This window comes from Schistocerca nitens, chromosome 11, assembly GCF_023898315.1.
Source record: "Schistocerca nitens isolate TAMUIC-IGC-003100 chromosome 11, iqSchNite1.1, whole genome shotgun sequence".
In the NCBI taxonomy this organism is placed as follows: Eukaryota; Metazoa; Arthropoda; class Insecta; order Orthoptera; family Acrididae; genus Schistocerca; species Schistocerca nitens.
Window position 1 is genome coordinate 146102332 of NC_064624.1, and position 15293 is coordinate 146117624.

A 15293-nucleotide genomic window follows, 5' to 3' on the forward strand; every position below is an offset into this window, starting at 1 on the left:
TTGTTGATGCCAGGCGTGGAAACTCTGTGCACCGCATCTCGCAGTCTATACTCCCCCCAAATAACTTAAACATTTGATTGTGTATTCTTTCCACTATTCTGTATATGTACGCACTGAGTAAGTTGTTATCCTTCTTAGTATAGCAATCTTAAGTGGTCAGCAATGTACAAACATTTATTGTTATGTAAAAGAACTTAAACTACGTGTGTATATGGGTTTTACTTTGTCCGTTTCATATCAGACTATTCGCTCGAGTCAAACAGAACTGATCAGCAAGCCTCATAACTATTACCACGTGTGCTGCTAATATAGTTCCAAAACAGATTGTTTTATGCTGAATTTTTGATAAAATTTTCAGTCATGGAGTGCCAAATTTCAGTCAATAACAGAAGACATTCTGGTATTTCGCCACACATTGTAATACGGATATCAGCGGTCGATATGAGAGCCAGTAGAAAGCCTACTCACACAGCGCACTCGTTACCTAAGATTGTGACACCTGACGATAAACTTCCGAGATAAGCGTTAATGTGACACGCGCGACAAGAGGATGCTGATGAGTGGAGGGGGTACATGAGACGGTGACGTCACGCGGCCCAGCTCTTGCCGACAGGTAAATATAATGTCTCACCACACTGTCCCTGCCTACAGTTTCAGCCCGGCGACTTTGTGTGCTGAGCACCTCGACAGGACTCACTGCCTGAAGACACTCCTCTCTGACTCCGGGGTGAGTAGAGGCTCTGCACGACCTTTTTTTCTTGTTGCCTCCCAGTGTTTCTCGTTATACTGAACGGGTGCCAGCCATACTGCTCTGTCAGTCTATAATTCCTCTTTCAACTTTAGAATCGATTAAGCCTTTATGGAGCATCTCTGTAGTGTAGTGTGTGTAGAGGAACATACTGCAAAGACATAATACAGGCAATAGTTCCCTTTAGAGTGCTGCCTGCGACAGGTTCACACTCATTGGATCGAAATTTTATAGGAGTCTCACGTCTTCCTGTTCTGTATCCATACTATGATGTCCGTTTTATATTGGACCACTTGTTTCATCTTTCGAAGCAGAAAAAAATCTTTTTGTTTAAGCTTAAATACATCAGTGTAATAAACTGACTTAATGTAGAGTTATTAAGATGTACAACTCCTAGACTTCAAATTTTTATTTGTACACTCTTTAACTGGAAGATTATTGTTCACTAGAAGATTCATTTCCACTCTTCAACTCTGACCAATTTGCCAGATACGCTCCCTTAGTTACACAGAGGCTAAACACTAGGTGTCATATTGAAACTTCCTGGCAGATAAAAAATTGTGTGCCGGATCGAGACTCGAACTCGGGACCTTTGCCTTTCGTGGGAAAGTGGTAGAAAACTTGCCCGCGAAAGGCAAAAGCCCCGAGTTCGAGTCTCGGTCCAGCACACAGTTTTAATCTGCCAGGAAGTTTCATATCAGCGCACACTCCGCTGCAGAGTGAAAATCTCATTTTGGAAACATCCCCCAGGCTGTGGTTAAGCCATGTATCCGTAATATCCTTTCTTTCAGGAGTGCTAGTTCTGCAAGGTTCGCAGGAGAGCTTCTGTAAAGTTTGGAAGGTAGGAGGCCAGGTACTGGCGGAAGTAAAGCTGTGAGGACGGGGCGTGAGTCCTGCTTGGGTAGCTCAGTTGGTAGAGCACTTGCCCGCGAAAGGCAAAGGTCGCGAGTTCGAGTCTCGGTCCGGCACACAGTTTTAATCTGCCAGGAAGTTTCATACCAGCGCATACTCCGCTGCAGAGTGAAAATCTCATTCAGGTGTCATATTGTGTGCCGTGTTATAGGCACGTTATTCAGTCTGGACTGGATTTTAGAACAGCTATTACAACAGAACTGTGAAAATAGTAACAGCTAAATGATAACAAAATTCATTATTTCAATTTACACTGAAACAAATGTATCAGTATTTCACATCTCTTGGTGTAACTGTAATCCTGAATGGAATCTCCAACTTTGGTTCCATCAGGGAAAATCCAAAGTTATAAACCAGTATAACAACTGCTATTAATGGGTTCGAAGTACATTCTTTTGCCTGGAATGTTTACTTGAAACATTCATTTCTATGGTATCGGACTGAAGATTAAGATCTCGTGCAAACGGACCAGCGCTGTTACTACCACTTCAACCACCAATACTTAAGATAGTTTGTTCATCAGTTGTCAATCAGTTCTTTACATTAGCAGTTTTTACTGTGATGTAACTTAAGCTATCTTGTGTCTGAAAGTGACGAAAATTTCAGAAAATGAAACCAATGTTTATCTAATACTGATAAAATTACTATAGATTTTATTGATATTTTTAAATGTTCTGCATCACAGGAGCAGTATGATACTGACAAGTCTTGGTCGAGAATGAAGTGGATCAGAGCCTTGTTGTTTTAGTAGGAGTTCTGTAGTGTCTGTGAGGGTACCGTGGTTGTTACACAGCTGGCCACCGTAAATGCAACACCCTGAAGGAAGCCTCCGAATCAAGTGAAATTTACACCATGAGTTTGCAGCGATGAGATATGCAACTGATTAGAATTTCAGCGCAGACGCACATCACGCGCGCCTGTGGCGCCACCTCATAGCGCCATTTAAGGCTTGGCGATTTCGACGAGTGTACGTTCGGCACGTGTGTTTACCTTGTGGTTGTTTCACAAGACGATCAGTTACGCCTCGTAGACAACAGCGAACATCGTTTGATCAAGTATCCGAGTTCGACAGAGGAAGGATAGTGACTTACCGAGATTGTGGATTATCATACAGAGAAATCACTAGTCGTGTTGGACGAAACCAAACAACTGTAATGCGGATATGTGACCGTTGGATGCAGGAGGGTACGACGGACCGACGTGGTCGATCGCATTCACCTCGGTGCACCACTGCACGTTCTGATAGGCAAATTGTGCGCATGGCAGTGACGGATCGCTCAGTGACATCCCGAACCGTAGCACAGCACATTGCGTCTGTAACGCATCATCCAGTGTCTGCGCGTACCATTCGACGCCGTTTACAGCAGAGTGGTCTGTCCGCAAGACGTCCATTGCTTCGTCTACCATTGACGCAGAACCACAGACGTCTCCGTCGCCAATGGTGTGATGACAGACGGATGTGGACGGCAGAATGGAATGACGTTGTCTTTACTGACAAGGCACGCTTCTGTCTGCAGCACCACGATGGTCGGATTCGAGTGTGGAGACACCGTGGAGAGAGGATACTGGACAGCTGCATTATGCACCGCCACACTGGTCTTGCACCGGGTATTATGGTATGGAGCGATATTGGATATTACTCTCGCACGCCTCTAGTACGCATTGCCGGTACTTTAAATAGCCGGCGCTACATATCCGAGGTGCTGGAGCCAGTTGTCCTTCCTTACCTTCAGGGCTCGACCACAGCCATATTTCAACAGGATAATGCGCGACCACAAGTGGCACGCATTGTCCAAAGGTTCTTCGTCAATAACCAGTTTGAATTGCTTCCCTGGCTGGCTCGCACTCCGGATGTTTCGCCGATAGAAAACATGTGGTCCACGGTTGCTCGACGAGTGACCCAGATTACATCCCCAGCTGCCACACCGGATGATCTTTGGCAACGTGTGGAAGCTGCTTGGGCTGCTGTACCCCAGGAACACATCCAACGTCTCTTTGACTCAATGCCGAGACGTGTGGCAGCGGTGATCTCCAACAATGGCGGCTACTCTGGCTACTGATTCTGGCAGGAACCACATGTCACAGACGTCTGTAAACGTAACCATTTGATACTTGGTCAACATGTTATCTACAAAATAAATTTTGTTGTGCTACCTCTTGTCTTTCTTGGTGTTGCATTTACTGTGGCCAGCAGTGTAGTTTTATGGATTATTCCATTACTAGTTTTTTGCCTAGGGGGTGGGTGTAGGAGCATTTTCTGCACAGCAGGATCGTTCAAAATGGTTCAAATGGCTCTGAGCACTATGGGAATTCTGTGGCGCAGTGGTTAGACACTGGACTCGCATTCGGGAGGACGACGGTTCAATCCCGCGTCCGGCCATCGTGATTTAGGTTTTCCGTGATTTCCCTAAATCTCTCCAGGCAAATGCCGGGATGGTTCCTTTCAAAGGGCACGGCCGACTTCCTTCCCCATCCTTCCCTAATCCGATGAGACCGATGACCTCGCTGTCTGGTCTCCTTCCCCCAAAACAACCAACCAACCAACTGAACTTCTGAGGTCATCAGTCCCCTAGAACTTAGAACTACTTAAACCTAACTAACCTAAGGACATCACACACATCCGTGACCGAGGCAGGATTCGAACCTGAGACTCTAGCGGTCGCGCGGTTCCAGACTGTAGCGCCTACAACCACTCGGTCACCCAGGCCGGCAAAAGGATAGTACATGCGTTAGTTAAAGGAAACATATATTTTCTTTGACTGACTGAATACTTCACATACGCATGTTTCATTCTTGTATGAATCTGCCACAAATATCGAAAAGAAGTTTCAGTCTGAGTGCAACTGCTAGCCTGAGGCAACGTTTTCCGGTAAGGCGCCACAGTCTGTAGCACAAGATAGTAAGATTGCTGCATGAACCTGCTCCTACAAATAAACACACAGAAGTAGCTCTTAGGAGCAGAGTAATACAGATTTCTGGCGCTAAACATTTTCTTAAATAACATGAGGGATTACGAGGGTCAGTGATTTACTAAAGCAAAGCGAGGTGGCACAGTGGTTAACATGTTTTATTTGTGTTTGGGAGGACGATGATTCAAATTCCCATCTCACCATCGTCATATAGGTTTAATGTGGCTAACTTAAATCAGTGTAGGTTAATGCTGGGATGACTCCAAAGCAGTGCTCGTGTCCAATTTGCTTTCTCGTGTACTCGTAACTTTATCTTGTGATCCATATCTAATTATGATAGCATATTAGACTCCATTAATCTTCCTTCCTTTCACCTTGGCTTAGTAAAGTAGCGCCATAGTTGCTTCTGACCTTAACACTCCGCCCAGAGAAAGGAATTAAGGAAATGAGCACCCCTTTTGAATACACTATGTGATCAAAAGTGTCAAGAAACATGGCTAAAAATGACTTACAAGTTCGAGGCGCCCTCCATCGCTAATACTGGAATTCAGTATGGTGTTGGCCCTCACTTAGCCTTGATGACAGCTTCCACTCTCACAGACATACGTTCAAACAGGTGCTGGAAGGTTTCTTGGGGAACGGCAGCCCATTCTTCAAGGAGTGCTGCACTGAGGAGAGGTATCGATGTCGGTCGGTGAGGCCTGGCACGAAGTCGGCGTTCCGAAACATCTCAAAGGTCATCACGTAATCAGGTCAGGACTGTGCAGAGCAGTCCATCAAAGGGATGCTATTGTCGTGTAACCACTCCGCCACATGCCATGCATTATGAACAGGTACTCGATCGTGTGGAAAGATGCAATCGCCATCCCCGAATGGCTGCTCAACAGGTGCTAAAACATCAATGTAGGTTTGTGCTGTGATGGTGCCACGCAAAACAACAAGGGGTGCAAGCTCCCTGCATGAAAAACATGACCATACCATAACACCACCGCCTCCGTATTTTACTGTTGGCATTACACACGCTGGCAGATGACGCTCAACGAGAATTCGTCATACCCACACCCTGCCATCGGATCGCCACATCGTGTACCGTGATTTGTCACTTCTCACAACGTTCTTCCACCATTCAATCGTCCAATATTTACGCTTCTTACACCAAGCGAGGCGTCGTTTGGAATTTCCTGGATGATGTGTGGCTTATGAGCAGCCGCTCGACCACGAAATCCAAGTTTTCTAACCTCTGGCCTAACTGTCATAGTACTTGTAGAGGATCCTGATGCAGTTTGAAATTCCTCTGCGATGGTCTGGATAGATGTCTGCCTCCTACACATTACGACCCTCTTCAACTTTCGGCGGTCTCTGTCAGTCAACAGGCGAGATCGGCATGTACGCTTTTGTGCTGTACATGCCCCTTCACATTGTAGCCAGTGGACCTAGGGATGTTTAGGAGTGTGGAAATCTCGCGTACAGACGCATGACACAAGTGACACCCAATCTCCTGATCACGTTCGAAGTCCGTGAGATCCGCGGGGCGCCCCATTTATCTAAGTGATTACTCTGCTATTCACAATACAGTGCCTGGCAGAGAGTTCAATGAACCACCTTCAAGCAGTCTCTCTACCATTCCCCTCTCGAACGGCACGCGGGAAAAACGAGCACTTAAATTTTTCTGGTTGAACCCTGATTTCTGTTAGTCTATTCTGATGATCATTTCTCCCTATGTAGGCGGGTGCCAACAGAGTGTTTTCGCAATCGGGGGAGATAACTGGTGATTGAAATTTCATGAGAAGATCCCGTCGAAACGAAAAACGCCGTTCTTTTAATGATTGCCACTCCAATTCACGTATCATGTCTGTGACACTATCTCCCCTATTTCGATATAATAAAAAACGAGATGCCCTTCTTTGTACTTTTTCGCTGTCATCCATCAGTCCCACCTGATGCGGATCCCACACCGGACAGCAATACTCCAGAATAGGGCGGACAAGCATGGTCTAAGCAGTCTAATAGCAGACCTGTTGCACCTTCTAAGTGTTCTGCCAATAAATCGCAGTCTTTGGTTTGCTCTACCCACAACATTATCTATGTGATCGATCCAATTAAGGTTATTTGTAATTGTAATCCCTAAGTATTTAGTTGAATTTACAGCCTTCATATTTGTGTAACGTATCGCGTAATCGAAATTTAGCTGATTTCTTTTAGTACTCACTGAATAACTTCACACTTTTCTTTATTCAGGGTCAATTGCCACTTTTCGCACCATACAGATATCTTATCTAAATCATTTTGCAAGTCGTTTTCGGCATCTGATGACTTTACAAGATGGTAAATGACAGCATCATCTGCAAACAATCTAAAAGGTCACTCAGATTGTCTCTTATGTCGTTAATATAGATCAGGAACAATAGAGGGCCTATAACAGTTCCTTGGGGAACGCCGGATATTACTTCAATTTTACTCGATGACTTGCCGTCTATTACTACGAACTGTGACCTTTCTGACAGGAAATCACGAATCCAGTCGCACAACTGAGGCGATATTCCATAGGCACGCAGTTTGGTTAGAAGATGCTTGTTAGGAACGGTGTCGAAAGCCTACTGGAAATCTAAAAAAATGGAATCAATGTGACATCCCCTGTCGATAGCGCTCATAAATAGATACTTGTGTTTTGCAAGAACGATATTTTCTGTTTCCGTCCTATGTGTCAATAAATCATTTTCTTCGAGGTGCTTCATAGTATTCGAATACAGTACATGTTAAAAAACCCTCCTGCAAATCAACGTTAGTGGTATGGGCCTGTAATTCAGCGGATTACTCCTCCTTCCCTTTTTGGGTATTGGTGTGACTTGCGCAATTTTCCGGTATTTGGGTATGGATCTTTCTGTGGGCGAGCGGTTGTATATAATTGCTAAATATGGAGCTATTTTATCACCATACTCTGAGAGGAACCTGACTGGTATACAATCTGGACCGAAGTCCTTGCCTTCATTAAGCGATTTATTCTGCCTCGTTACTCCGAAGATATGTGCTTCTATGTTTCTCATCTTGGCAATTGTTCTTGATTGGAATTCAGGAATATTCAATTTGTCTTTTTTGGTGAAGGAGTTTCGGAAAATCGTGTTTAATAACTCTGCTTCAGTGGCACTGTCATCAGTGACTTCACCGTTGTTATCGCACAGTGAAGGTATTGATTGCGTCTTGCCACCGGTGTGCTTTATGTATGAACAGATTGTCTTTGGGTTTTCTGCCAGATTTCGAGACAGAATTCCATTGTGGAAATTAGTAAAAGTATCTCGCATTGAAGTACGCTCTATATTTCTAACTTATACCAAACTTTGCCAGTCTTGGGGATTTTTGCGTACTTTTAAATTTGGCATGCTTCTTTCGCTGCTTCTGCAACAGCGATATGACCCGTTTTGTGTATTGTGGGGGATCAGTACCATCACTTATTAATTTATGTGGTATGTATCTCTCTATTTCTGTCGATACTATCTCTTTGAAAACATTCCATACCTTTTCTACACTTACATTATCAGATCGAACGGAGTGAATACTGTCTCTTAAAAAGTCGTTAAGAGCATTTTTATTTGCTTTCTTAAATAGATATACTTAGCGTTTTATTTCTGATGATTGTAGGTGTTACGGTAATCAGCGTAGCAGCAACTGCCTTGTGGTCGCTAATTCCTGTAATCGTCAGAAACACTCACTATTTGTCCAGGATTATTTGTTACTAAAAAGTCAAGTATGCTTTCGCAACCATTTACTCTTCGAGTGGGCTCATGAACAAATTGTTCAAAATAATTTACTCAGAAAGCGTGCAGTACAATTTCGCAATTTCGGATGACGTTTTATGTCTGCCGCCGGCTTTAAACGTATAATTTTTCCACCATAACGAGGCTAGATTAAAGTCACCACCGACTATATTTGTGTGAGCGGGGTACTTATTTGAAATTGGACTCAAGTTTTCTTTGAACTGTTCAGCAACTATATCTTCTGAGTAGGGGGTCGGTAAAACGATCCAATTAATAGTTTAGTCCGATTGTCAGGTATAACCACTACCCATACTATTTCACACGAACTATTTACTTAAATTTCGCTACAAGTCAAACTACCTATGACAACAATAAATACTCCACCACCAACTGTATTTAATGGATGATTGACTGACCTGGCCCTGTAACACTAACCAAAACGGCCTTGCTGTGCTGGTACTGCGAACGGCTGAAAGCAAGGGGAAACTAGAGCCGTAATTTTTCCCGAGGGCATGCAGCTTTACTGTATGGTTAAATGATGATGGCGTCCTCTTGGGTAAAATATTCCGGAGGTAAAATAGTCCCCCATTCGGATCTCCGGGCAGGGACTACTCAAGACGACGTCGTTATCAGGAGAAAGAAAACTGGCGTTCTACGGATCGGAGCGTGGAATGTCAGAACCCTTAATCGGGCAGGTAGGTTAGAAAACGTAAAAACGGATATGGATAGGTTACAGTTAGATATAGTGGGAATTAGTGAAGTTCGGTGGCAGGAGAAACAAGACTTCTGGTCAGGTGAATACAGGGTTATAAATACAAAATCAAATAGGGGTAATGCAGGAGTAGGTTTAATAATGAATAAAAAAATAGGAGTGCGGGTAAGCTACTACAAACAGCATAGTGAACGTATTATTGTCGCCAAAATAGACACGAAGCCCACGCCTACTACAGAAGTACAAGTTTATATGCCAACTAGCTCTGCAGATGACGAAGAAATTGAAGAAATGTATGATGAGATAAAAGAAATTATTCAGGTAGTGAAGGGAGACGAAAATTTAATAGTCATGGATGACTGGAATGCGAGAGTAGGAAAAGGGAGAGAAGGAAACATAGTAGGTGAATATGGATTGGGGGTAAGAAATGAAAGAGGAAGCCGTCTGGTAGAATTTTGCACAGAGCATAACTTAATCGTAGCTAACACTTCGTTCAAGAATCATAAAAGAAGGTTGTATACATGGAAGAATCCTGGAGATACTGAAAGATATCAGATAGATTATATAATGGTAAGACAGAGATTTAGGAATCAGGTTTTAAATTGTAAGACATTTCCAGGGGCAGATGTGGACTCTGACCACAATCTATTGGTTATGAACTGTAGATTAAAACTGAAGAAATTGCAAATAGGTGGGAGTTTAAGGAGATGGGACCTGGATAAACTGACTAAACCAGAGGTTGTACAGACTTTCAGGGAGAGCATAAGGGAGCAATTGACAGGAATGGGGCAAAGAAATACAGTAGAAGAAGAATGGGTAGCTCTGAAGGATGAAGTAGTGAGGGCAGCAGAGGATCAAGTAGGTAAAAAGACGAGGGCTAGAAGAAATCCTTGGGTAATAGAAGAAATATCGAATTTAATTGATGAAAGGAGAAAATATAAAAATGCAGTAAATGAAGCAGGCAAAAAGGAAAACAAACGTCTCAAAAATGAGATCGCCAGAAAGTGCAAAATGGCTAAGTAGGCATGGCTAGAGGACAAATGTAAGGATGTAGAGGCTTATCTCACTAGGGGTAAGATAGATACTGCCTACAGGAAAATTAAAGAGACCTTGGGAGAAAAGAGAGCCACTTGTATGAATATCAAGAGCTCAGATGGAAACCCAGTTCTAAGCAAAGAAGGGAAAGCAGAAAGGTTGAAGGAGTATATAGAGGATCTATACAAGGGCGATGTACTTGAGGACAATATTATGGAAATGGAAGAGGATGTAGATGAAGATGAAATGGGTGATACGATACTGCGTGAAGAGTTTGACAGAGCACTGAAACACCTGAGTCAAAACAAGGCCTCGGGAGTTGACAACATTCCATTAGAACTACTGACGGCCTTGGGAGAGCCAGTCCTGACGAAACTCTACCATCTGGTGAGCAAGATGTACGAGACAGGCGAAATACCCTCAGACTTCAAAAAGAATATAATAATTCCAATCCCAAAGAAAGCAGATGTTGACAGATGTGAAAATTACCGAACTATCAGTTTCATAAGTCACAGCTGCAAAGTATTAACGCGAATTATTTACAGACGAATGGAAAAACTGGTAGAAGCCGACCTCGGGGAAGATCAGTTTAGATTCCATAGAAATGTTGGAACACGTGAGGCAATACTGACCCTACGACTTATCATAGAAAATAGATTAAGGAAAGGCAAACCTACGTTCCTAGAATTTGTAGACTTAGAGAAAGCTTTTGACAATGTTGACTGGAATACTCTCTTTCAAATTCTAATGGTGGCAGGGGTAAAATACAGGGAGCGAAAGACTATTTACAATTTGTATAGAAACCAGATGGCAGTTATAAGAGTCGAGGGGCACGAAAGGGAAGCAGTGGGTGGGGAGGGAGTGAGACAGTGTTGTAGCCTCTCCCCGATGTTATTCAATCTGTATATTGAGCAAGCAGTAAAGGAAACAAAAGAAAAATTCGGAGTAGGTATTAAAATCCAGGGATAAGTAATAAAAACTTTGAGGTTCGCCGATGACACTGTAATTCTGTCAGAGACAGCAAAGGACTTGGAAGAGCAGTTGAACAGAATGGACAGTGTCTTGAAAGGAGGATATAAGATGAACATCAACAAAAGCAAAACGAGGATAATGGAATGTAGTCGAATTAAGTCGGGTGATGCTGAGGGAATTAGATTAGGAAATGAGACACTTGAAGTAGTAAAGGAGTTTAGCTATTTGGGGAGCAAAATAACTGATGATGGTCGAAGTAGAGAGGATATAAAATGTAGACTGGCAATGGCAAGGAAAGCGTTTCGGAAGAAGATAAATTTGTTAACGTCGAGTATAGATTTAAGTGTCAGGAAGTCGTTTCTGAAAGTATTTGTGTGGAGTGTAGCCATGTATGGAAGTGAAACATGGACAATAAATAGTTTAGACAAGAAGAGAATAGAAGCTTTCGAAATGTGGTGCTACAGAAGAATGTTGAAGATTAGGTGGGTAGATCACGTAACTAATGAGGAGGTATTGAATAGGATTGGGGAGAAGAGAAGTTTGTGGCACAACTTGACTAGAAGAAGGGATCGGTTGGTAGGACATGTCCTGAGGCATCAAGGGATCACAAATTTAGCATTGTAGGGCAGCGTGGAGGATAAGAATCGTAGAGGGAGACCAAGAGATGAATACATTAAGCAGATTCAGAAGGATGTAGGTTGCAGTAGGTACTGGGATATGAAGGAACTTGCACAGGTTAGAGTAGCATGGAGAGCTGCATCAAACCAGTCTCAGGACTGAAGACCACAACAACAACAACAACATTCCATTATCCTTGTTTTGCTTTTGTTGATGTTCATCTTATATCCTCCTTTCAAGACACTCTCCATTCCGTTCAACTGCTTTTCCAAGTCCTTTGCTGTCTCTGACATAATTACAATGTCATCGGCGAACCTCAAAGTTTTTATTTCTTCTCAATGGATTTTAATACCTACTCCAAATTTTCCTTTTGTTCCCTTCACTTCTTTCTCAATATACAGATTGAATAACATTGGGGAGAGCTTCAGTGCTTTCTTTTCGGGCTTGGAGCTCTGGTTCTTTCCCAACACAACTACGACAATTTACAACTACAATACCAATCGTTTCTACAACTGCCTTGTGTTTTACCTGCCCACTTTTCGACGGACGTCCCTTCTGTGGTTCCCTGGTTCCCTGAGACCCTCTAACCTAAAAAACCGCCCAGTCCCTTCCACACAGCCCCCGCTACCCATGTAGCTGCCTCCTGTGCTCTCTCACGATGTCTAACGCTTACTGAGACGCTGATATGGAGTAGCTGGCAGTAGTTGGCAGCACAATGCATCTAATATGAAAAGCGTAAGTTTTTGCTTGTGTCCGGATACTTTTGATCACATAGTGTACATTGAGTAAAACAAGGGTGCTGCAATAGTATGGGGAAATACGAGGTGCATTCAAGTTCTAAGGCCTCCGATTTTTTTTTCTAATTAACTACTCACCTGAAATCGATGAAACTGGCGTTACTTCTCGACGTAATCGCCCTGCAGACGTACACATTTTTCACAACGATGACGCTATGATTCCATGGCAGCGGCGAAGGCTTCTTTAGGAGTCTGTTTCGAGCACTGGAAAATCGCTGAGGCAATAGCAGCACGGCTGGTGAATGTGCGGCCACGGAGAGTGTCTTTCATTGTTGGAAAAAGCCAAAAGTCACTAGGAGCCAGGACAGGTGAGTAGGGAGCACGAGGAATCACTTGAAAGTTGTTATCATGAAGAAAGTGTTGCGTAACGTTAGCTCGATGTGCGGGTGCGTTGTCTCGGTGAAACAGCACACGCGCAGCCCTTCCCGGAATTTGTTCTTCAAAACATTTTCGTAGTATTCACCTGTTACCGTAGTGCTCTTTGGAACGCAATGGGTAAGGATTACGCCCTCGCTGTCCCAGAACATGGACACCATCATTTTTTCAGCACTGGCGGTTACCCGAAATTTTTTTGGTGGCGGTGAATCTGTGTGGTTCCATTGAGCTGACTGGCGCTTTGTTTCTGGATTGAAAAATGGCATCCACGTCTCATCCATTGTCACAACCGACGAAAAGAAAGTCCCATTCGTGCTGTCGTTGCGCGTCAACATTGCTCGGCAACATGCCACACGGGCATTTTCAGGTCGTCATGCAGGATTGTGTGCACAGAACCCACAGAAATGCCAACTCTGGAGGCGATCTGTTCAACAGTCATTTGGCGATCCCCCAAAACAATTCTCTCCACTTTCTCGATCGTGTCGTCAGACCGGCTTGTGCAAGCCCGAGGTTGTTTCGGTTTGTTGTCACACGATGTTCTGCCTTCATTAAACTGTCGCACCCACGAACACACTTTCGACACATCCATAACTCCATCACCACATGTCTCCTTCAACTGTCGATGAATTTCAGTTGGTTTCACACCACGCAAATTCAGAAAACGAATGATTGCACGCTGTTCAAGTAAGGAAAACGTCGCCATTTTAAGTATTTAAAACAGTTCTCATTCTCGCCGCTGGCGGTAAAATCCCATCTGCCATACGGTGCTGCCATCTCTGGGATGTATTGACAATGAATGCGGCCTCATTTTAAAACAATGCACATGTTTCTTTCTCTTTCCAGTCCGGAGAAAAAAAATCGGAGGCCTTAGAACTTGAATGCACCTCGTACTGAAAATTGTGTTGTTGAAGCTTTATTGCTGTTCACCTGTAGTATCAATCACAGGTAGGATGTCGAAGTATTGTAACAGTCTTGTGATGGGCTACACTCCCCAACTGTTGCTTCGTGAAAGTACGAATGTGTATCAAATAGGAAATGCTGGTGCTCTCTAAGGACCGACGGTTGCTCAGTGACATCTTGTTTCAGCATCACCTACAATGGCAGCAGTTAAAGAGGTTCAGCTGACCGCCGCCGTGAACTTGGGCGCCCTTCTAGATGCGGGGGAAGGCGCCGTGGTGATATTAGTGGCGGGCGAGACACGGCTGGCTGCCCACAGGACAGTGCTGGCCGCCAGAAGCCCCGTGTTCCAGGCAATGTTCCAGCATGACACGCTGGAGGCCAGCAGCGGCCACGTCACAATCACAGACGTGGAGGGGCCGGTGATGAGGGAGCTGCTGGCCTACATGTACACCCTTCAGGCCCCCGAGCTGCCCGGCATGGCCCCGCTCCTGCTCGCAGCCGCTGATAAGTACGGCTTGTCCGCCCTAAAGGCTGTCTGTGAGCAGCAGGTGGTCGCTCAGCTCTGTGTCGAGAACGCTGCGGCCTCGGCCGTGCTCGCAGTGAGGCATTCGTGCCCAAAACTCACAGCGGCCGCCGTCGCCTTCATAAAGGCCAACCTCCATGTGATGGGCACGAAGGGATGGGCAGACATGATGCGGAACCATCTCGAACATGTCATCGAAGTGAGTCGGATGCTTTCTGATCCGCCACCATCAACCAGGTAAGCACAAGACAAACCACACGTTTGTGTTCGGATGTGTTCAAATGTGTGTGGAATCCTAAGCGGCCAAGTTGCTGAGGCCGTCAGTCCCTAGACTCACTCACTACTTAAACTACGAGGGTCGGTCAAAAAGTAATGCCTCCCATTTTTTTCTACTTAAAGAAATTAAGTTAAGTGAAAAATTTGAATTTGGCGCCATTCCTCAAACCTTCTTCTGCAATCCACTGCAGTAGTAACTTTCTGTGTCAACAGGTGGCAGCACAGCAGAAGTTTGTAAGATGGCCGACATCGATGTTCGTTTGAGACAGCGTTGTGTGATTGAATTCTTGAATGCAGAAGGTGAAACGCCCATACGCATTCATGAAAGACTGAAGAAGGTGTATGGTGTTGTGACAGTGGATGTCAGCACTGTTAGACGATGGGTTCGTCGTTGTAAGGAAGCTGAAGGGCAAACACCGTTGACTGACGAAAAGCGGAGCGGCAGGCCGGTGAGTGCAGTGACTCCACACAACATTCAGCAAGTTGATGACATCATTCGTGGTGACCGTCGGGTGACTGCAGATGAAGTGTGTCGCATTATTTCTCTTAGTAAAGGCAGTGTGATCACGATTATTAAACAATTGGGGTACTCAAAAGTTTGTGCACGGTGGGTTCCAAGAATGTTAACCGATCAGAATAAAGAGGCAAGGAAAACAATAGCCTCCCAACACTTGCAGCGCTTCCGTTTGGAGGGAGATGAGTTTCTGAAAAAAATTGTGACCGGGGACGAAACATGGGTGCATTTTTTTGAACCTGAATCAAAG

The 15293-nt window shown here is 44.3% G+C and overlaps 1 protein-coding gene across 2 annotated transcripts in view; it reads left to right on the forward strand.

The window, feature by feature from the left end:
* Positions 1 to 630: 630 nt before the first annotated feature.
* LOC126213152 (poly [ADP-ribose] polymerase tankyrase-2-like) overlaps positions 631 to 15293 on the forward strand; it is a 50788-nt gene continuing 36125 nt past the window's right edge. For both annotated transcript variants that reach the window (XM_049940775.1, XM_049940776.1), the window contains exons 1-2: positions 631 to 727; positions 13917 to 14490. In XM_049940775.1, coding sequence (XP_049796732.1) covers positions 13928 to 14490 — 563 coding nt within the window. In that variant the 5' untranslated portion in view covers positions 631 to 727; positions 13917 to 13927. The remainder of the gene's footprint in view (positions 728 to 13916; positions 14491 to 15293) is intronic.